This window comes from Panulirus ornatus, chromosome 14 (genome assembly GCF_036320965.1).
Source record: "Panulirus ornatus isolate Po-2019 chromosome 14, ASM3632096v1, whole genome shotgun sequence".
Classification (NCBI taxonomy): Eukaryota; Metazoa; Arthropoda; class Malacostraca; order Decapoda; family Palinuridae; genus Panulirus; species Panulirus ornatus.
Window position 1 is genome coordinate 42,537,684 of NC_092237.1, and position 24,849 is coordinate 42,562,532.

The window sequence follows — 24,849 nt, forward strand, 5'->3', positions numbered from 1 at the left end:
GTATGTTTGAAGGAATAGTGGTTCCAACAATGTTGTATGGTTGCGAGGCGTGGGCTATGGATAGAGTTGTGCGCAGGAGGATGGATGTGCTGGAAATGAGATGTTTGAGGACAATGTGTGGTGTGAGGTGGTTTGATCGAGTGAGTAACGTAAGGGTAAGAGAGATGTGTGGAAATAAAAAGAGCGTGGTTGAGAGAGCAGAAGAGGGTGTTTTGAAGTGGTTTGGGCACATGGAGAGAATGAGTGAGGAAAGATTGACCAAGAGGATATATGTGTCGGAGGTGGAGGGAACGAGGAGAAGAGGGAGACCAAATTGGAGGTGGAAAGATGGAGTGAAAAAGATTTTGTGTGATCGGGGCCTGAACATGCAGGAGGGTGAAAGGAGGGCAAGGAATAGAGTGAATTGGAGCGATGTGGTATACCGGGGTTGACGTGCTGTCAGTGGATTGAATCAAGGCATGTGAAGCGTCTGGGGTAAACCATGGAAAGCTGTGTAGGTATGTATATTTGCGTGTGTGGACGTATGTATATACATGTGTATGGGGGGGTTGGGCCATTTCTTTCGTCTGTTTCCTTGCGCTACCTCGCAAACGCGGGAGACAGCGACAAAGTATATAATAAAAAAATAATAAATAAAAATATATATACTACACAGATCAATAAAACATATATATACATAATGAATGTACATAATTCATAATTCTGCACTATAATTCATTCCCACTGCCACCCTCGCCACACATGGAATAACAATCCCCTCCCCCTCAAGTGTGCGAGGTAGCACTAGGAAAAGACAACAAAGGCCCAATTCGTTCACACTCAGCTCTAGCTGTCATGTAATAATGCACCGAAACCACAGCTCCCTTTCCACATCCAGGCCCACAGAACTTTCCATGGTTTACCCCAGACGCTTCACATGCCCTGGTTCAATCCATTGACAGCACATCTACCCGGTGTACCACATCGTTCCAGTTCACTATATTCCTTGCACACCTTTCACCCTCCTGCATGCTCAGGCCCCGATAGCTCAAAATCTTTTTCACTCCATCCTTCCACCTCCAATTTGGTCTCCCACTTCTCGTTCCCTCTACCTCTGACACATATATCCTCTTTGTCAATCTTTCCTCACTTATTCTCTCCATGTGACCAAACCATTTCAAAACACCATCTTCTGCTCTCTCAACCACACTCTTTTTACTACCACATATCTTTCTTACCCTTTCATTACTTACTTAATCAAACCACCTCACACCACATATTGTCCTCAAACATCTCATTTCCAACACCTCCACCCTCCTCCGCACAACTCTATCTATGGCCCACGCCTCGCAACCGTACAACATTGTTGGAACCACTATTCCTTCAAACATACCCAGTTTTGCTTTCCAAAATAATGTACTCACCTTCCACACATTTTTCAACGCTCCCAGAACTTTCGCCCCATCCCCCACCCTGTGACTCACTTCCACTTCCATGGTTCCATCAGCTGCCAAATCCACTCCCAGATATCTAAAACACTTGACTTCCTCCAATTTTTCTCCATTCAAACTTACCTCTCAATTGACTTGTCCCTTAACCTGACTTTACCTAATAACCTTGCTCTTATTCACATTTACTCTTAACTTTCTTCTTTCACACACTTTACCAAACTCAGTCACCAGCTTCTGCAATTTCTAACCCAAATCAGCCACCAGACCTGTATCATCAGCAAACAACAAATGACTCACTTCCCAAGCCCTCTCATTCACAATAGACAATGTACTTGCCCCTCTCTCCAAAACTCTTGCATTCACTTCCCTAACAACCCCATCCATAAACAAATTAAACAACCGTGGAGACATCACGCACCCCTGCCACAAATCGACATTCACTGAGAACCAATCACTTTCCTCTCTTCCTACTCGTACACATGCCTTACATCCTCGATAAAAACTTTTCACAACATCTAGCAACTTTCCTCCCACACCATATGTTCTTACTACCTTCCACATAGCATCTCTATCAACTCTATCATATGCCTTCTCCGGATCCATAAATGCTACATACAAATCCATTTGCTTTTCTAAGTGTGTCTCACATACTTTCTTCAAAGCAAACTCCTGATCCACACATCCTCTACCACTTCTGAAACCACACTGCGCTTCCCCAATCTGATGCTCTGTCCATGCTTTAACCCTCTCAATCAATGCCCTCCCATAAAATTTCCCAGGAATGCTCCACAAACTTATACCTCTGTAATTTGAGCACTCACTCTTATCCCCCTTGCCTTTGTACAATGGCACTATGCATGCATTCCGCCAATTCTCAGGCATCTCACCATGAGTCATACATACATTAAATATCCTCACCAAACAGTCAACAACACAGTCACCCCCTTTTTTAATAAATTCCACTGCAATACCATCCAAACCCGCTGCCTTGCTGGCTTTCATCTTCTGCAAAGCTTTTACTACCTCATCTCTGTTTACCAAATCATTCTCCCTAACCATCTCACTTCGCACACCACCTCGACCAAAACACCCTATATCTGCCACTCCATCATTGAACACATTCAACAAACCTTCAAAATACTCAATCCATCTCCTCACATCACCACTAACTGTTATTACCTTCCCATTAGCCCCCTTCACCAATGTTCCCATTTGTTCTCTTGTCTTATGCACTGTATTTACCTCCTTCCAAAACATCTTTTTATTCTCCCTAAAATTTAATGATACTCTCTCACCTCAACTCTCATTTGCCCTCTTTTTCACCTCTTGCACCTTTCTCTTAACCTCCTACCTCTTTCTTTTCTACATCTCCCAGTCATTTGCACTATCTCCCTGCAAAACTCGTCCAAATTCCTCTTTCTTCTCTTTCACTAATAATCTTACTTCTTCACCCCACCACTTACTACCCTTTCTAATCTGCACACCTCTCACGCTTCTCATGCCACAAGCATCTTGTGCGCAAGCCATCACTGCTTCCTTAAATACATCCCATTCCTCCCCCACTCCCCTTATGTCCTTTGCTCTCATCTTTTTCCATTCTGCAGTCAGTCTCTCCTTGTACTTCCTCACACAAGTCTCCTTCTCAAGCTCACTTACTTTCACCACTCTCTTCACCCCAACATTTTTTCTTCTTTTCTGAAAACCTCTACAAATTTTCACCTTTGCCTCTGCAAGATAATGATCAGACATCCCTCCAGTTGCACCTCCCAGCATATCAACATCCAAAAGTCTCTTTTTCACGTGCCTATCAATTAACACATAATCCAATAACGCTCTCTGGCCGTTTCTCCTATTTACATACGTATACGTATATATATCTTTTTAAACCAGGTATTCCCAATCACCAGTCCTTTTTCAGCACACAAATCTACAAGCTCTTCACCATTTCCAACACTGAACACCCCATGTACACCAATTATTCCTTCAACTGCCACATTACTCACCTTTGCATTCAAATCACCCATCACTATAACCCAGTCTCGTGCATCCAAAAAACTAACACATTTACTCAGCTGCTCCCAAAACACTTGCCTCTCATGCCCTGGTTCATAGGTACCAGTAATCACCCATCTCTCTCCATCCACTTTCACTTTTACCCATATCAATCTAGAGTTTACTTTCTTACACTCTATCACACACTCCCACCACTCTTGTTTCAGGAGTAGTGCTACTCCTTCCCTTGCTCTTGTCCTCTCACTAACCCCTGACTTTACTCCCAGAACATTCCCAAACCACTCTTCCCCTTTACACTAGAGCTTTGTTTCACTCAGAGCTAGAACATCCGTGTTCCTTTCCTCAAGCATACTACCTATCTCTCCTTTTTTCTCATCTTAGTTACATCCACACACATTCAGACACCCCAATCTGAGCCTTTGAGGAGGATGAGCACTCCCCGCATGACTCCTTCTTCTGTTTCCAGTTTTAGAAAGTTAAAATACAAGGAGGGGAGGGTTTCTAGCCCCCTGCTCCCATCCCCTTTAGTCGCCTTCTACAACACGTGAGGAATGCATGGGAAGTATTCTTTCTCCCCTATCCCCAGGGATAATTTTTTTTTTTAATTTGCTTTGTCACTGTCTCCCGCGTTAATGAGGTAGCGCAAGGAAACAGACGAAAGAATGGCCCAACCCACCCACATACACATGTATATACATACACATCCACACACAGCACATATACATATCTATACATCTCAATGTGTATATATATATATATATATATATATATATATATTATCCCTGGGGATAGGGGAGAAAGAATACTTCCCACGTATTCCCTGCGTGTCGTAGAAGGCGACTAAAAGGGAAGGGAGCGGGGGGCTGGAAATCCTCCCCTCTTGTTTTTTTTTTAATTTTCCAAAAGAGGGAACAGAGAAGGGGGCCAGGTGAGGATATTCCCTCAAAGGCCCAGTCCTCTGTTCTTAACGCTACCTCGCTATCGCGGGAAATGGTGAATAGTATGAATATATATATATATATATATATATATATATATATATATTTTTTTTTTTTTGCCGCTGTCTCCCGCATTTGCGAGGTAGCGCAAAGAAACAGACGAAAGAAATGGCCCAACCCACCCCCATACACATATATATACATACGTCCACACACGCTAATATACATACCTACACAGCTTTCCATGGTTTACCCCAGACGCTTCACATGCCCCGATTCAATCCACTGACAGCACGTCAACCCCGGTATACCACATCGCTCCAATTCACTCTATTCCTTGCCCTCCTTTCACCCTCCTGCATGTTCAGGCCCCGATCACACAAAATCTTTTTCACTCCATCTTTCCACCTCCAATTTGGTCTCCCTCTTCTCCTTGTTCCCTCCACCTCCGACACATATATCCTCTTCGTCAATCTTTCCTCACTCATTCTCTCCATGTGCCCAAACCATTTCAAAACACCCTCTTCTGCTCTCTCAACCACGCTCTTTTTATTTCCACACATCTCTCTTACCCTTACGTTACTTACTCGATCAAACCACCTCACACCACACATTGTCCTCAAACATCTCATTTCCAGCACATCCATCCTCCTGCGCACATCTCTATCCATAACCCACGCCTCGCAACCATACAACATTGTTGGAACCACTATTCCTTCAAACATACCCATTTTTGCTTTCCGAGATAATGTTCTCGACTTCCACACATTCTTCAAGGCCCCCAGAATTTTCGCCCCCTCCCCCACCCTATGATCCACTTCCGCTTCCATGGTTCCATCCGCTGCCAGATCCACTCCCAGATATCTAAAACACTTCACTTCCTCCAGTTTTTCTCCATTCAAACTCACCTCCCAGTTGACTTGACCCTCAACCCTACTGTACCTAATAACCTTGCTCTTATTCACATTTACTCTTAACTTTCTTCTTTCACACACTTTACCAAACTCAGTCACCAGCTTCTGCAGTTTCTCACATGAATCAGCCACCAGCGCTGTATCATCAGCGAACAACAACTGACTCACTTCCCAAGCTCTCTCATCCCCAACAGACTTCATACTTGCCCCTCTTTCCAAAACTCTTGCATTCACCTCCCTAACAACCCCATCCATAAACAAATTAAACAACCATGGAGACATCACACACCCCTGCCGCAAACCTACATTCACTGAGAACCAATCACTTTCCTCTCTTCCTACACGTACACATGCCTTACATCCTCGATAAAAACTTTTCACTGCTTCTAACAACTTGCCTCCCACACCATATATTCTTAATACCTTCCACAGAGCATCTCTATCAACTCTATCATATGCCTTCTCCAGATCCATAAATGCTACATACAAATCCATTTGCTTTTCTAAGTATTTCTCACATACATTCTTCAAAGCAAACACCTGATCCACACATCCTCTACCACTTGTGAAACCACACTGCTCTTCCCCAATCTGATGCTCTGTACATACCTTCACCCTCTCAATCAATACCCTCCCATATAATTTACCGGGAATACTCAACAAACTTATACCTCTGTAATTTGACCACTCACTCTCATCCCCTTTGCCTTTGTACAATGGCGCTATGCACGCATTCCGCCAATCCTCAGGCACCTCACCGTGAGTCATACATACATTAAATAACCTTACCAACCAGTCAACAATACAGTCACCCCCTTTTTTGATAAATTCCACTGCAATACCATCCAAACCTGCTGCCTTGCCGGCTTTCATCTTCCGCAAAGCTTTTACTACCTCTTCTCTGTTTACCAAATCATTTTCCCAAACCCTCTCACTTTGCACACCACCTCGACCAAAACACCCTATATCTGCCACTCTATCATCAAACACATTCAACAAACCTTCAAAATACTCACTCCATCTCCTTCTCACATCACCACTACTTGTTATCACCTCCCCATTTGCGCCCTTCACTGAAGTTCCCATTTGCTCCCTTGTCTTACGCACTTTATTTACCTCCTTCCAGAACATCTTTTTATTCTCCCTAAAATTTAATGATACTCTCTCACCCCAACTCTCATTTGCCCTTTTTTTCACCTCTTGCACCTTTCTCTTGACCTCCTGTCTCTTTCTTTTATACGTCTCCCACTCAACTGCATTTTTTCCCTGCAAAAACCGTCCAAAAATGCCTCTCTCTTCTCTTTCACTAATACTCTTACTTCTTCATCCCACCACTCACTACCCTTTCTAATCAACCCACCTCCCACTCTTCTCGTGCCACAAGCATCTTTTGCGCAATCCATCACTGATTCCCTAAATACATCCCATTCCTCCCCCACTCCCCTTACTTCCATTGTTCTCACCTTTTTCCATTCTGTACTCAGTCTCTCCTGGTACTTCCTCACACAAGTCTCCTTCCCAAGCTCACTTACTCTCACCACCCTCTTCACCCCAACATTCACTCTTTTTTTCTGAAAACCTACAAATCTTCACCTTAGCCTCCACAAGATAATGTATATATATATATATATATATATATATATATATATATATATATATATATATATATATATACACTTGGAACACTTGGACAGGGAACACTTGGACAGGGAACACTTGGACACCTCAACACCTCATCATCGTCATCAAGTTCTTGATTTGGATGAAGAAGTAACGCTAAGGACGTGGGACGACCTTGTTGGGAGCACGACGGTACGGTCCTTGAGTTCGACGGTACGAAACTAGAGCACGACGGTACGACCCATGAATTCGATGGTACGGCCCTAGAGTACGACGGTACAACCCTTGAATACGACGTCAAGTTGTAGGTGGAGGATGTGTTCGATGTCTTCCGGATGGACACTGCAGCTTGGGCGTGACTGATCTTGTGATAAGACGGTGGAAGAGAATCGCCGTGACGGGAACTGTGTCCTTCAGCATGGCAAGGAAATTGCCCATCGCTGACCAACACTTCCACTGGACCTCTATCATCACCTCGTTAAGATCATCGTGTGTCAAGACATCATATAAAGCGCCTCTTCGCAAACGGAACTACCTTGGCCCACCAGTGATGCTACTACGTTTGTAAATCGGGAACCATTGCAACACAAACCCCGCCAGGTGGTAGAGTTTCCCGCAGTGTATCGAGACAGACTTCCCCAGAACTTTTTTTTAAAGGGGAAGTAAATGTTTATAGTTGTGTTACTGGAGTGATAGTTTTCATACATGGTGTTTTGACAAGAAAATAGTGAAATTGGAGAAAAATTTAGCTTAGACATTGAAGCTTATTGATACAGTGGTTAAATTGATGAGAACTGCTATTGACGTTTGTGTAAATAAATTATACATTTCCTTTTTCCATAGCCAGAGGTTGAACCATTATGTGACATTCATTTTTTCATTCATTTCAAGCTAGAAGTTTCAGTTTTCAAAATTGTTTCTTACATTTTTCATATGTATATATATGTATGTGTGTGTGTGTGTATATGTGCGTATGTATGTGTATGTGTGTGTATGTGTATATGTATATATATATGTATATTATCCCTGGGGATAGGGGTGAAAGAATACTTCCCACGTATTCCTCGCGTGTCATAGAAAGCGACTAGAGGGGACGGGAGCGGGGGGCCAGAAATCCTCCCCTCCTTGTATTAACTTTCTAAAATGGGAAACAGAAGAAGGAGTCATGCGGGGAGTGCTCATCCTCCTCGAAGGCTCAGAGTGGGGTGCCTAAATGTGTGTGGATGTAACCAAGATGTGAAAAAAGGAGAGATAGGTAGTATGTTTGAGGAAAGGAACCTGGATGTTTTGGCTCTGAGTGAAACGAAGCTCAAGGGTAAAGGGGAAGAGTGGTTTGGGAATGTCTGGGGAGTAAAGTCAGGGGTTAGTGAGAGGACAAGAGCAAGGGAAGGAGTAGCAATACTCCTGAAACAGGAGTTGTGGGACTATGTGATAGAATGTAAGAAAGTAAATTCTCGATTGATATGGGTAAAACTGAAAGTTGATGGAGAGAGGTGGGTGATTATTGGTGCATATGCACCTGGGCATGAGAAGAAAGATCATGAGAGGCAAGTGTTTTGGGAGCAGCTGAATGAGTGTGTTAGTGGTTTTGATGCACGAGACCGGGTTATAGTGATGGGTGATTTGAATGCAAAGGTGAGTAATGTGGCAGTTGAGGGAATAATTGGTATACATGGGGTGTTCAGTGTTGTAAATGGAAATGGTGAAGAGCTTGTAGATTTATGTGCTGAAAAAGGACTGATGATTGGGAATACCTGGTTTAAAAAGCGAGATATACATAAGTATACTTATGTAAGTAGGAGAGATGGCCAGAGAGCGTTATTGGATTACGTGTTAATTGACAGGCGTGCGAAAGAGAGACTTTTGGATGTTAATGTGCTGAGAGGTGCAACTGGAGGGATGTCTGATCATTATCTTGTGGAGGCTAAGGTGAAGATTTGTATGGGTTTTCAGAAAAGAAGAGTGAATGTTGGGGTGAAGAGGGTGGTGAGAGTAAGTAAGCTTGGGAAGGAGACCTGTGTGAGGAAGTACCAGGAGAGACTGAGTACAGAATGGAAAAAGGTGAGAACAATGGAAGTAAGGGGAGTGGGGGAGGAATGGGATGTATTTAGGGAATCAGTGATGGATTGCGCAAAAGATGCTTGTGGCATGAGAAGAGTGGGAGGTGGGTTGATTAGAAAGAGTAGTGAGTGGTGGGATGAAAAAGTAAGAGTATTAGTGAAAGAGAAGAGAGAGGCATTTGGACGATTTTTGCAGGGAAAAAATGCAATTGAGTGGGAGATGTATAAAAGAAAGAGACAGGAGGTCAAGAGAAAGGTGCAAGAGGTGAAAAAAAGGGCAAATGAGAGTTGGGGTGAGAGAGTATCATTAAATTTTAGGGAGAATAAAAAGATGTTCTGGAAGGAGGTAAATAAAGTGCGTAAGACAAGGGAGCAAATGGGAACTTCAGTGAAGGGCGCAAATGGGGAGGTGAAAACAAGTAGTGGTGATGTGAGAAGGAGATGGAGTGAGTATTTTGAAGGTTTGTTGAATGTGTTTGATGATAGAGTGGCAGATATAGGGTGTTTTGGTCGAGGTGGTGTGCAAAGTGAGAGGGTTAGGGAAAATGATTTGGTAAACAGAGAAAAGGTAGTGAAAGCTTTGCGGAAGATGAAAGCCGGCAAGGCATCAGGTTTGGACGGTATTGCAGTGGAATTTATTAAAAAAGGGGGTGACTGTATTGTTGACTGGTTGGTAAGGTTATTTAATGTATGTATGACTCATGGTGAGGTGCCTGAGGATTGGCGGAATGCGTGCATAGTGCCATTGTACAAAGGCAAAGGGGATAAGAGTGAGTGCTCAAATTACAGAGGTATAAGTTTGTTGAGTATTCCTGGTAAATTATATGGGAGGGTATTGATTGAGAGGGTGAAGGCATGTACAGAGCATCAGATTGGGGAAGAGCAGTGTGGTTTCAGAAGTGGTAGAGGATGTGTGGATCAGGTGTTTGCTTTGAAGAATGTATGTGAGAAATACTTAGAAAAGCAAATGGATTTGTATGTAGCATTTATGGATCTGGAGAAGGCATATGATAAGAGTTGATAGAGATGCTCTGTGGAAGGTATTAAGAATATATGGTGTGGGAGGAAAGTTGTTAGAAGCAGTGAAAAGTTTTTATCGAGGATGTAAGGCATGTGTACGTGTAGGAAGAGAGGAAAGTGATTGGTTCTCAGTGAATGTAGGTTTGCGGCAGGGGTGTGTGATGTCTCCATGGTTGTTTAATTTGTTTATGGATGGGGTTGTTAGAGAGGTAAATGCAAGAGTTTTGGAAAGAGGGGCAAGTATGAAGTCTGTTGGGGATGAGAGAGCTTGGGAAGTGAGTCAGTTGTTGTTCACTGATGATACAGCGCTGGTGGCTGATTCATGTGAGAAACTGCAGAAGGTAGTGACTGAGTTTGGTAAAGTGTGTGAAAGAAGAAAGTTGAGAGTAAATGTGAATAAGAGCAAGGTTATTAGGTACAGTAGGGTTGAGGGTCAAGTCAATTGGGAGGTGAGTTTGAATGGAGAAAAACTGGAGGAAGTGAAGTGTTTTAGATATCTGGGAGTGGATCTGGCAGCGGATGGAACCATGGAAGCGGAAGTGGATCATAGGGTGGGGGAGGGGGCGAAAATTCTGGGGGCCTTGAAGAATGTGTGGAAGTCGAGAACATTATCTCGGAAAGCAAAAATGGGTATGTTTGAAGGAATAGTGGTTCCAACAATGTTGTATGGTTGCGAGGCGTGGGCTATGGATAGAGTTGTGCGCAGGAGGATGGATGTGCTGGAAATGAGATGTTTGAGGACAATGTGTGGTGTGAGGTGGTTTGATCGAGTGAGTAACGTAAGGGTAAGAGAGATGTGTGGAAATAAAAACAGCGTGGTTGAGAGAGCAGAAGAGGGTGTTTTGAAGTGGTTTGGGCACATGGAGAGAATGAGTGAGGAAAGATTGACCAAGAGGATATATGTGTCGGAGGTGGAGGGAACGAGGAGAAGAGGGAGACCAAATTGGATGGTGGAAAGATGGAGTGAAAAAGATTTTGTGTGATTGGGGCCTGAACATGCAGGAGGGTGAAAGGAGGGCAAGGAATAGAGTGAATTGGAGCGATGTGTTATACCGGGGTTGACGTGCTGTCAGTGGATTGAATCAAGGCATGTGAAGCGTCTGGGGTAAACCATGGAAAGCTGTGTAGGTATGTATATTTGCGTGCGTGGACGTATGTATATGCATGTGTATGGGGGGGGTTGGGCCATTTCTTTCGTCTGTTTTTTTGCGCTACCTCGCAAACGCGGGAGACAGCGACAAAGTATAATAAATAAATAAAAATATATATACACACAGACATATACATATATACATGTGTACATAATTCATACTGTCTGCCTTTATTCATTCCCACTGCCACCCCGCCACACAAGGAATAACAACACCCTCCCCCTCAAGTGTGCGAGGTAGCACTAGGAAAAGACAACAAAGGCCCCATTCGTTCACACTCAGACTCTAGCTGTCATGTAATAATGCACCGAAACCACAGCTCCCTTTCCACATCCAGGCCCCACAGAACTTTCCATGGTTTACCCCAGACGCTTCACATGCCCTGGTTCAATCCATTGACAGCACGTCGACCCTGGTATACCACATCGTTCCAATTCACTCTTGCACGCCTTTCACCCTCCTGCATGTTCAGGCCCCGATCACTCAAAATCTTTTTCACTCCATCTTTCCACCTCCAATTCAGTCTCCCACTTCTCCTCGTTCCCTCCACCTCTGACACATATATCCTCTTGGTCAATCTTTCCTCACTCATTCTCTCCATTTGACCAAACCATTTCAAAACACCCTCTTCTGCTCTCTCAACCACACTCTTTTTATTACCACACATCTCTCTTACCCTATTATTACTTACTCGATCAAACCACCTCTCACCACATATTGTCCTCAAACATTTCCAGCACATCCGCCCTCCTCCACACAACTCTATCCATAGCCCACGCCTCGCAACCATACAACATTGTTGGAACCACTATTCCTTCAAACATATCCATTTTTGCTTTCCGAGATAATGTTGTCGACTTCCACAAATTCTTCAAGGCTCCCAGAATTTTCGCCCCCTCCCTCACCCTATGATTCACTTCTGCTTCCATGGTTCCATCCACTGCCAAATCCACTCCCAGATATCTAAAACACTTCACTTCCTCCAGTTTTTCTCCATTCAAACTTACCTACCAATTTACTTGACCCTCAACCCTACTGCACCTAATAACCTTACTCTTATTCACATTTACTCTCAACTTTCTTCTTTCACACACTTTACCAAACTCAGTCACTACCTTCTGCAGTTTCTCACATGAATCAGCCACCAGCGCTGTATCATCAGCGAACAACAACTGACTTACTTCCCAAGCTCTCTCATCCACAACAGACTACATACTTGCCCCTCTTTCCAAAACTCTTGCATTCACCTCCCTAACAACCCCTTCCATAAACAAATTAAACAAACATGGAGACACCACACACCCCTGCCACAAACCTACATTCACTGAGAACCAATCACTTTCCTCTCTTCCTACACGTACACATGCCTTACATCCTCAATAAAAACTTTTCACTGCTTCTAACAACTTGCCTCCCACACCATATATTCTTAATACCTTACACAGAGCATCTCTATCAACTCTATCATATGCCTTCTCCATATCCATAAATGCTACATACAAATCCATTTGCTTTTCTAAGTATTTCTCACATACATTCTTCAAAGCAAACACCTGATCCACACATCCTCTACCACTTCTGAAACCACACTGCTCTTCCCCAATCTGATGCTCTGTACAGGCCTTCACCTTCTCAGTCAATACCCTCCCATATTTTTACCAGGAATACTCAACAAACTTATACCTCTGTAATTTGAGCACTCACTCTTATCCCCTTTGCCTTTGTACAATGGCACTATGCACGCATTCCGCCAATCCTCAGGCACCTCACCATGAATCATACATACATTAAATATCCTTACCAACCAGTCAACAGTACAGTCACCCCCTTTATTAATAAATTCCACTGCAATACCATCCAAACCCGCTGCCTTGCCGGATTTCATCTTCCGCGAAGCTTTTACTACCTCTTCTCTGTTTACCAAATCATTTTCCCTAACCCTCTCACTCTGTACACCACCTCGACCAAAACATCCTATATCTGCCACTCTATCATCAAACACATTCAACAAACCTTCAAAGTACTCACTCCATCTCCTTCTCACATCACCACTACTTGTTATCACCTCCCCATTAGCCCCCTTCACTGAAGTTCCCATTTGTTCCCTTGTCTTACGCACTGTATTTACCTCCTTCCAAAACATCTTTTTATTCTCCCTAAAATTTAATGATACTCTCTCACCCCAACTCTCATTTGCCCTCTTTTTCACCTCTTGCACCTTTCTCTTGACCTGCTTCCTATTTCTTTTATACATCTCCCAGTCATTTGCATTATTTCCTGCAAAAATCATCCAAATGTCTCTCTCTTCTCTTTCACTAATAATCTTACTCTTCATCCCACCACTCACTACCCTTTCTAATCTGCCCACCTCCTATGCTTCTCATGCCACAAGCATCTTTTGCGCAAGCCATCACTGCTTCCCTTAATTCAAAAATTCTAAGAAATTTTAAAATTCAGACATCCGAACAAGCAACAGTTGTCTATTTTGCCTTCCGTAGTTTATTTGCAGTGTTCACAGGTGAAATGAGGTGCCCAGAATTTGCCTTGATCACTGATAGGCATGCCGAAATATGCATTGTAGGCCTCGCACATCTTAGCAGATGCTACCACGGAGTACCTTTTTGCTCATATTTTATACTTTGTCACTGTCTTCCGCGTTAGCAAGGTAGCACAAGGAAACAGACGAAAGGATGTCCCAACCCACCCACATACACATGTATATATATACACGCCCACACACACCCATATACATACCTACACATTTCAACGTATACATACATATACATATATATACACATGTACATATTCATGCTTGCTGCCTTCATCCATTCCTGCCGCCACCCCGCCACACATGAAATGGCACCCTCCTCCCCTGCGCGCGTGAGACAGTGCACTCTTATTTTGATAAATTAGCTGCCAACATAGCAAAATGCATCTGCCAGATGCTTGCAACCTCTGGATGCCATCACAGAAAAATGTAGGTATATGTATCAACTTAAGCAGCTAGATCTAAACTGAACTGATTGGCTTAAGGTCCTTATATTTATACTACTGTTTATATTAGTGGAAACTTCTAGAAAATTCTATATCAGCTACTCCGTACTGAATCTAACTGGAATGTTCTGAAAAATAGGTCAATTTCAAAACACCAATATCCTGATCACAAAAGCAAAGTTTCAAGAGTAAATAGCCATTTTTTATACTTTTAAGACAGTCAGAAAATAATTTATTATCTGTTTGTCACAGTGTTATTTGTGGCAAAAATGTATATCATTCAACCCACTGCTGTTCTCTGTTGCTATATCATGTTTACAGAGTACTTCTTTACATATATTTCAGTAAGTTTCTTACTTTCATGTTATGTTCTCTGGTTGCTCTATTCCTACATCTCTTCTGAGGAACTGGTCACCGACCATGTCATCAATCTACTTTAAAAACTCAGAAATTGTGATCAGGCCATCCTCTTGCACTTTTCTCCTCCAGGATGGGCAAATTTAAAGTTTCTAACCTTTCCCTGAAATTTAGCTCCTTAATTCTGGCATCATCTTTGTTGCCTTCCTCTGGATCTTCTCTAACAGCTCTTTGTGCTTCTTTTAGGTGTGGGGACCAAACGTAAGACACTTATTCTAGTTTTAGGCTCATGTAGGATATGAACAAATTGCTGAATATTACCTCATCCATATACTTAAAAGCAGTTCTGATTGTTGCCAGAAGACAGTTTGCGCCCCTTATTATTCTCCTAAAGTGGAATTTCGGTGACAGGTTTGGGATGATATTATCTCCCAAGTCCTTCTCACAAACAGAATCCTGAAGCTAATTTTCAGCCACACAATAACCACAGTGAGGTTTTCTTTCACTCTGATCCATCCTCATTCACTTACATTTGCTCAGGTTGAATTTCATCAACCATGTATCAGACCAACTTTGGAGACTTTCTAGGTCCCATTGTAAGTGTATGTAATCCTGCTTATTTTTCACTTTCTTCACTACCTTCCCATCATTTGTGTGCATATTCAGGGAGTCTGTACCTTCAGGCAAGTCACTCACCTAGAACAAGAAGAGTAACAGTCCCACAACAGAACCCTGGGGCACCTTCACCCTGTTGAAGGCTCCTTTGACATGTGTCCAATGTTCCCTCCCAATTAGATTGCTTCCTATCCATTGGAGACGTCTCCCCCTTATTCCTACCTGGTATTCAAGCCCTCATACGGTCCAGTGTCAAGTTCTTTCTGGCAGTCAAGGTACAAACAAATTACCTAGCCTTCCTTTTTTGCTTAAGACAGAGCTCACACTCTCAGTGAAATCTACTTGGTTCATTAAACATAACCTTTCCTTATATTCCTATTGCCTCTCACTTAGGTCATTTTTCCTTTGTACAAAGTCATCCATTTGAGTTAAGTGTTGTTAAGTTCCATGTGACAACAAAACTCACTCAGCTCATTCTTCACAAATCTAGATTTTCCTGCGGTGAGCACTTTGCACTTACTCTGCCTTTTGGCAAAATGGTAGAAGCAATTGATAGTAGTATTAGGTAGGAGTGTTAGACAGAAGTTTTAGTTAGAAAAATTAAGTAGAAGTAGTAAGTTGAAGCATTAGGTAGAAGTAGTAGGTGGTAACATTAGGCAAGAATGTTAGGTAGACACATTAAGTAGAAGTTGGTTGGAACATTTAGTAGGAGCCTCTGAAAACACTGCACTAGGGTTGCCCTCTGCCTGTAGCCCGATTAAGGTAAGGCATTAAAGGCTAAGAAGCGGCAATGGAGTTCAACAGTTGTGGAGTCTTTTGCCATGACTATCCCCTTCATGGAGTTTCCACATGGCCACATGGAATGGGCATCAGAGATGTAGATAGATATATAGAAGAAGAAAGATTGTATGTTTGTGGACAGAATACCAGTAGTCCACCTGTGGAAGAAGTGGAAAGAAAAGGCAGCTACTTGGGTCAGAGGTGTGCAGCTAGACAACTAGTGAAAAGCTGGTTAACTATGCAGCCATCACTTACCCTCCCAATACCCAGGCAAGTAGTACTGGTAATATACTTCCTTGGATGTTGGCTGCCTACTAACTACTACCTACACTTGAAGAATTTATGGAAAAGTCTTGGATTTTCACCTGCCTTGTCCACAATATTCTTTTCAAAAATTCCCCATTCCACCATTCTTATTCTGATATATATGTTCCTCACTCTCTTGTACTTTGCATAGATTAGCTGGCTGGAGTGCTGTCTGTATCTCCAACAATGCACATCTTGAAACTCCTTTGCTTTCTGACATCTTTTATTAAATCATTCTTCCCTCTTGCTTAACTGTTAATTCCCTCCATATTTGAGGCTAGAAATACATATTCCCACTGCATTGTAAATTTCACTGAATTTTCCACCACAATACCCTGTTTTCTGGCTACTGAACTTAATTTCCCAATCAGTGTCACCACAGAAACTGATAAGTTCTGTGTAGTTTCCATAATACAATCTCCTCTATTAGTCCTGTTTCCTCTGCTCCCTTACCTTCTTTGTTTACCACAAACAAACTTAAAGCATTACATGATCACTTTTTCCTAATGGTGTATCACATATATTTTCAACGTCCATTCTAGCACGTGTGAAGCTAAAATCAAGTAATGAGAGTGAATCAGTCCCTCTCATCTGAGTAATTCTGCCGACTTGCTGGTATCAAAAATTTTCCTATACACATTCTAGGAACCTGTGTTTCTATGATTCCCTGTCATCATGAGAATCCAAATCCCATCAATCTATCTCCTTATGACTGAATTCCCCCATTACTGATACCCTACCTTCTCTGAGAATTGCATGTTTTATGGCTTCATGTTTGGGAGAATGTGTAAAAGGAAAAAGTTCAGAGTAAAAGGGAATAAAAGCTAGGTTATCATGTTTAGAAGAGGAGAAAGATGGGCTAGTTATAGTGTGGGCTTGAATAGAGAAAATTTGTAGGGAGTAAGGTGAGTCATAGGGTGTGTGAGAGAGCAAAAATCATAGAAGCATTGGGGAATGTGTAGAAAGAAAGGTCCCTATCTGAGAGGGCAAAGATGGGCATGTTAGAAAGTATAGTACTCCTGATGGTGGGCTCTAGATGAGAGTGTACAGAATAGGGTGCATGTGTTGAAAATCAAAAATATGAGAGTTTTGGAAAGAGGGGCAAGGATGAAGTCTGTTGGGGATGAGAGAGCTTGGGAAGTGAGTCAGTTGTTGTTCGCTGATGATACAGCGCTGGTGGCTGATTCATGTGAGAAACTGCAGAAGCTGGTGACTGAGTTTGGTAAAGTGTGTGAAAGAGGAAAGTAAAGAGTAAATGTGAATAAGAGCAAGGTTATTAGGTACAGTAGGGTTGAGGGTCAAGTCAATTGGGAGGTGAGTTTGAATGGAGAAAAACTGGAGGAAGTGAAGTGTTTTAGATATCTGGGAGTGGATCTGGCAGCGGATGGAAACATGGAAGCGGAAGTGGATCATAGGGTGGGGGAGGGGGCGAAAATTCTGGGAGCGTTGAAGAATGTGTGGAAGTCGAGAACATTATCTTGGAAAGCAAAAATGGGTATGTTTGAAGGAATAGTGGTTCCAACAATGTTGTATGGCTGTGAGGCGTGGTTTATGGATAGAGTTGTGCGCAGGAGGATGGATGTGCTGGAAATGAGATGTTTGAGGACAATGTGTGGTGTGAGGTGGTTTGATCGAGTAAGTAATGTAAGGGTAAGAGAGATGTGTGGAAATAAAAAGAGCGTGGTTGAGAGAGCAGAAGAGGGTGTTTTGAAATGGTTTGGTCACATGGAGAGAATGAGTGAGGAAAGATTGACCAAGAGGATATATGTGTCGGAGGTGGAGGGAACGAGGAGAAGAGGGAGACCAAATTGGAGGTGGAAAGATGGAGTAAAAAAGATTTTGTGTGATCGGGGCCTGAACATGCAGGAGGGTGAAAGGAGGGCAAGGAATAGAGTGAATTGGAGCGATGTGGTATACCGGGGTTGATGTGCTGTCAGTGGATTGAATCAAGGCATGTGAAGCGTCTGGGGTAAACCATGGAAAGCTGTGTAGGTATGTATATTTGCGTGTGTGGACGTATGTATATACATGTGTATGGGGGTGGGTTGGGCCATTTCTTTCGTCTGTTTCCTTGCGCTACCTCGGAAACGCGGGAGACCGACAAAGCAAAAGAAAAAAAAAAAAAAAATGAAGTGTGAAGAGGGCTGATCCAGTAAAAAATTGAGGGAAGAGAGAAAGGTGTGGTAAGAAGAAGAGTATAGTTGAGAGAGCTGAAGAGGGTGTACTGAAGTATCTGGACAAATGGAAAGAATGGGAGAAATAGACTGGCAAAAAGTGTCATAAGTGGAAGAGACATGGAATATGGAAGGATTCAGTTGGAGGAGAAGAATGGAGTGAAAAACAATCTGAGAGCTCAGGGCATGAATGTGTAGCAGAGTGAAAGGCATGCACAGGACAATGTGAATTGAAGCAATGTGGTATATACAGGGGTAATGTAATGTTAGTGGACTAAACTAGAGCATATGAAGTTGTCAGGAGAATCCACAGAAAGGTCTGGTTCTAAATAAGGGGCTGTGGTTTTGGTGTAGGCTGTGGTTTTGGTGTATTATATGTGAAAACAAGAGAGTGGATATGAAAAAATTAGGCCACACTTTCATCTGTTCTTACAATGTTAATGCAGGAAACAGTGCACAAATATGAAAAGAAAAATAATGCTACACAGCCACTAACTTCTAAGATACATCAAGGCTGCCTAACAAAGTATTATTTATCAAAGAAAGCCTTACCAGGAATATATCTGAATAAGTACGAGAAGGAACACATAGCGATGGCTTATTAAGAGACCAATTCCCTGTGGCCTTTTCTGACTCTCTTCTTTCTTGTCTTCGCTTAATGAAAGCTCCCAATGAGGTGGGAGATTGCTAAATTTTCCATTCTTCTTAGCTATCCCTTCCAAGACTGCTTTTGCTTCATCATATCTTCCTGTAGAGGCTAACCATCGTGGGCTCTCAGGAATAATGCTAAAAATGAACCAAATTATATCAATCATATTTAATGTACTGACTATTCAATATATTTATTTTCTTTCAGCTACTTTCTTAGATTTATAATAAGTATACAATGGCTTTATATATTTATGAGAATAAAATTCTACAGGACAAAATGACCTCATACTTACCATGGAAAAATCAAGAAGATTATTCCAGATACAGAGCAAACAAATGTCAAAGTTCTCCAGGTATCTGTTACTGATGCAATAGCTGAAAGTATACATATTCCAATTGCAAAAGACCCTGCAAGAAACATGCCACAAAAGCTCCGCCATTCCATGCCGATCAACTCTTGTGAGAGGACAAAGCTTACAAGGATTACCAATGCACAGCAAATTCCTCCCATAAACCTGAAAATGAGAATTTACTCTTCAATTTACTATTCTTAATTGTATGCCATGCTTTAGGGGTGGATATGACTTCATGATGGCAGAAATTTGTAATGAACTAGATTTGATCATAATAGGAGATTTTACATTCCATCATTTAAGCATGAATAGTCCCTTTCCAGTATCTTTGGATGTGAACACTAAATCTGTTTGATAGTGCCCATAGACAAATAATTTAGAAAACTACTCATGAAGAAAAAAAAATTTAATTGTAGCATCAGATGAGGATCTTAATAATAATATTGTTGAAACTGAAGAAAACTTTGGTACAAATGATAACCAACAAATTACTTTTGAGCTAACTTTTAACACTGCTTGTAATACATATTGGTCAAAGTGAGAGTTGCAAAAATAAATACCAGATTTTAGACAAGTAAATTTTAATGATCCTCGCAAATCCTCACATTACTTTCGACAAGCAAATCTGGATGGTATCATTAATGAAAACAGATTCAGAAAAACTTTCAAAGTAGTGGAGGGAACATAAGTGTCAATGCATAGCAGACAGTATTTTTCCAAAATGAAGCTGAAATGGAGGAATAATGACATAAAAGAGGGCCTGTTGCCCTAAGAAAGTGGCAAATAAAATCAAAGAGACTAATAATCGACATGATATAAAATATTTTGTAAATTTACGCAAAGATACTAAGTGACTTATATATCAAAGTAAACATCAATATGAAGTGCGTACTGCTGAAAATAGCTAAAGAAACATTAAGGAGATGTATGGTTATGTTAGAAATTTTTCCAAAATGAAGCTGCAATGGAGGAATAATAACATAAAAGACGGCCTGTTGCCCTAAGAAAGTGGCACATAAAATCAAAGACTAATAATCGACATGACATAAAATATTTTGTACATTTACGCAGAGATACTAAGTGACTTGTACATCAAAGTAAACATCAATATGAAGTGTGTACTGCTGAAAATAGCAAAAGAAACATTAAGGAGATGTATGGTTATGTTAGAAGCAAGAGACTTATTACCCAGTCTATTTATCCATTAATTACAAAAAAGTGACATGGTGATACCTCTCTCTTACCCTATCATTTCTTATTATTTTATCAACCCTCCTTACACCACAAACTGTCCTCAAACATTTTATCTTGAACACATTCACCTAATCCTTTATATTTTTTCTAAGGCCCAAGCCTTTAAACTTACCAATCTTTGCCCTTACAGAGATTCCTCAGTGCACGCCAGATCTTTGCACCCCCTCACTTCAGCTCCCAAACACTCCACCTTCTCCAAGTTCTCTCCATTCACACTCACATTCAATATAACTTGTCTGTTTTCACGGCTCAGCATAATAACCTTGCTTTCATACACATTTACTCCCAACTTTCTAATTTCACACACTCTCTTAAACTCCAACATCAACATCTGCAGTTTCTCACTTGAATCTATACCAGTGTTTTATGATCAGCAAACAGCAAATTACTCACCTCCCAGGCCTTCCAACCCCCAGAACACTGCTTCTCTCTTTAAGACCCTTGCCTTCACCTCCCTCACTACCCCATCCATAAACACACACATCAGCAAAGTGTCATCACACACCCCTGCCGTAGACCAGCCTTCACCAAGAACCACTCATCTTCCTCTCTACCCACTGGCACATATGATTTACACTCTTAGTAGAAACTCCTCACTGTTTCTCACAGTTTTCCTCCCCCACCATATATTTGTAGCACCTTTCACAAAGCATGTCAATCAACCCTGTCATAAGCTTTCTCCAGATCCATAAATGCCACTTACAAATTCTTCTGTTTCTCTAAGTATTTTTCAGACATCCTTCAAAGCACAAACCTGATCCATACATCCTCTACCATTTAAACCAAAGTGTTCCTCCACAGTCTGATGCTCTGTGTATGCTACCAACCTCTCAATCACCACTCTCCCATATAACTTATTAGGTACAATCAACAAACTTATACCTCTGCAATTTGAACACTCACCTTTGTCCCCCTTCTACTTATTCAGTGACACTATATATGCATTCTGCCATCTTCAGGCTCTTCACTATGATCTGCATATAAAGTGAAAATCCCTACTAAACACTCAACAACATAAGATATTCAATGGCAATACCATCCACTTCAGCTGCCTTGCCACATTTCATCTTACATAATGCTTTCACCACCTCTTCCCTTTTCACCAAACCAATTGCTGTGACTCTCTCACTTCCTATTACATCCCCAACCCAGACACCCTATATCTGTCATACTATCATGGAATACATCTAGCAATCCTCCAAAGTAATCACTCAATCTTTTCTTCCCTAATCACTTCCTGTTGCCACTTCCACATTTGGCCACTTCACCAATGTTCCCATCTGTTCCCTTGGTTCCCTTGTTTTTATCAAACTATTTACCCCCTTCCAAAACATCTTATTCTCCCTGAAGTTTGCTGATACTGGCTTACTCTAACTCTTATTTTCCCTCTTTTGCAGCCCCTGTATTTTCTTCTTGACCTCCTGCCATTTTCTCTTGTGAATCTCCTAATCACTCACACCCCTTCCTAGTAAGTACTGGCCATGCATCTCCCTTTTCTCTTTCACTAACATTACTTTCACACCACTCACTACCTTTTCTCACCTGCCCACCTCCTACCTTTTCCATGCCACACACTTCTCTGGCACAAACTTCACTAAACACTTCCCATTCCTCACCCACTCCCTTAGTTTCGTTTTCTCTCACCTTTTGCTATTCTACATTCAGTCTTACCTTGCATTTCTTTGAACAATTATCTCATCCAAGCTCACTTATGACTCCTCTAACTTTTGTCCTATTGCCTTGACATCTGCCATTTCCAAAGTCTTTGAGTCCCTCCTCAACTCCCATATCCTTAAACACTTCGAAAGCCACAGTTTTCTCTCTGATCACCAGTATGGCTTCCGTAAGGCAAGATCCACTGTTGTTTCATCACTAAGCTCCCCTCTTTTGGCTTCCCTCCCTCACTTTGCTCCTTCATATTTAGCTTTATCTCCAGCTGCTTTAGCTCTGTGATTGTTGATGGATCAACATTCTCCCTTTTCTCCATCAACAGCAGTGTCACTCAAGGTTCTGTCCTGTCCCCTAAACTTTTTCTCCTATTCAACAATTTCCTCTCCTCCACAAATAATCTAGTGCACTTACACACTGATGACTCAATACTGCATGTATCCACATCCATCAATTCTGCTCCCTCTTCTCTCACTTGATCTGCATCTCATCTTGACACAGCTTCCTTGATAAATTCAGACTTGAACAGAATATCTCACGGGGTTACACAAAATCTTGTTAAATATAATGCCTCCAAGACCCAATTTCTACCCATCTCTGTATCAAAAACTCCAAACAACTCTTCGTCTCTCCTTTGATGGTTCTGTAATTCCACATCTTGACATAATGAACATACTTGGTACTCTTGTAACATCCACTTTTTCTTGGACACCCCACATTACGGGAATAGCTAAGTCTGCTTCTAAAAAACTGGGTGTCCTGTATGAAGTGGAAACTTCTTCTCTTCTGAACAGTTGCTACACATACAAGGGACTGATTCATCCTTGTATGGAGTCCTGTTCGTACATTTGGGGTGATTCCAGCTCTGTATCCTTACTTCAAAGAGATGAGTTGAAAGTGATCGGACTTATAAACTGTCCCAGGCTAACTTCCAAACTTGACCTCCCTTGTCCTATGCTGCAATATTGGTTCACTTTCCCTCTTCTTTACTTATCTATTTATTTTGCTTTGTTGCTGTCTCCCGCGTTAGCGAGGTAGTGCTAGGAAACAGACGAAAGACTGGCCCAACCCAACCACATACACATGTATATACATACACGTCCACACACGCAAATATACATCCCTATACATCTCAATGTATACATACATATACACACACAGACATATACATATATACACATGTACATGATTCATACAGTCTGCCTTTATTCATTTCCATCGCCACCTCGCTACACATGTAATACCCAACCCCCTCCCCCTCATGTGTGCGAGGTAGCGCTAGGAAAGACAACAAAGGCCCCATTCGTTCACACTCAGTCTCTAGCTGTCATGTAATAATGCACCAAAACCACGGCTCCCTTTCCACATCCAGGCCCCATAGAACTTTCCATGGTTTACCCCAGATGCTTCACATGCCCTGGTTAAATCCATTGACAGCACGTCGACCCCGGTATACGACATCGTTCCAATTCACTCTATTCCTTGCATGCCTTTCACCCTCCTGCATGTTCAGGCCCTAATCACTCAAAATCTTTTTCACTCCATCTTTCCACCTCCAATTTGGTCTCCCACTTCTCCTTGTTCCCTCCACCTCTGACACATATATCCACTTGGTCAATCTTTCCTCACTCATTCTCTCCATGTGACCAAACCATTTCAAAACACCCTCTTCTGCTCTCTCAACCACACTCTTTTTATTACCACACATCTCTCATACCCTTACATTACTTACTGAATCAAACCACCTCACACCACATATTGTCCTCAAACATCTCATTTCCAGCACATCCACCCTCCTGTGCACAACTCTATCCATAGCCCACGCCTCGCAACCATACAACATTGTTGGAACCACTATTCCTTCAGACATACCCATTTTTGCTTTCCGAGATAATTTTCTCGACTTCCACACATTCTTCAACGCTCCCAGAATTTTCGCCCCCTCCCCCACCCTATGATTCACTTCCGCTTCCATGGTTCCATCCGCTGCCAAATCCACTCCCAGATATCTAAAACACTTCACTTCCTCCAGTTTTTCTCCATTCAAACTTACCTCCCAATTGACTTGACCCTCAACCCTACTGTACCTAATAACCTTGCTCTTATTCACATTTACTCTCAACTTTCTTCTTTCACACACTTTACCAAACTCAGTCACCAGCTTCTGCAGTTTCTCACATGAATCAGCCACCAACGCTGTATCATCAGCAAACAACTACTGACTTGCTTCCCAAGCTCTCTCATCCACAACAGACTGCATGCTTGCCCCTCTTTCCAAAACTCTTGCATTCACCTCCCTAACAACCCCATCCATAAACAAATTAAACAAATGTGGAGACATCACACACCCCTGCCACAAACCTACATTCACAGAGAACCAATCACTCTCCTCTCTTCCTACACGTACACATGCCTTACATCCTCGATAAAAACTTTTCACTGCTTCTAACAACTTGCCTCCCACACCATATATTCTTAATACCTTCCACAGAGCATCTCTATCAACTCTTATCATATGCCTTCTCCAGATCCATAAATGCTACATACAAAT

At 42.0% G+C, this 24,849-nt stretch overlaps 1 protein-coding gene across 16 annotated transcripts in view; it reads right to left on the bottom strand.

Annotated features, from left to right (window-relative positions):
- LOC139753355 (solute carrier family 22 member 15-like) overlaps positions 1-24,849 on the bottom strand; it is a 269,065-nt gene that overhangs the window by 90,063 nt on the left and 154,153 nt on the right. For all 16 annotated transcript variants that reach the window (XM_071669725.1, XM_071669728.1, XM_071669714.1 and 13 more), the window contains 2 exons: positions 19,317-19,538; positions 18,925-19,158 (listed from right to left, as the gene is read on the bottom strand). In XM_071669725.1, the coding sequence (XP_071525826.1) occupies positions 18,925-19,158; positions 19,317-19,538 (456 nt within the window). The remainder of the gene's footprint in view (positions 1-18,924; positions 19,159-19,316; positions 19,539-24,849) is intronic.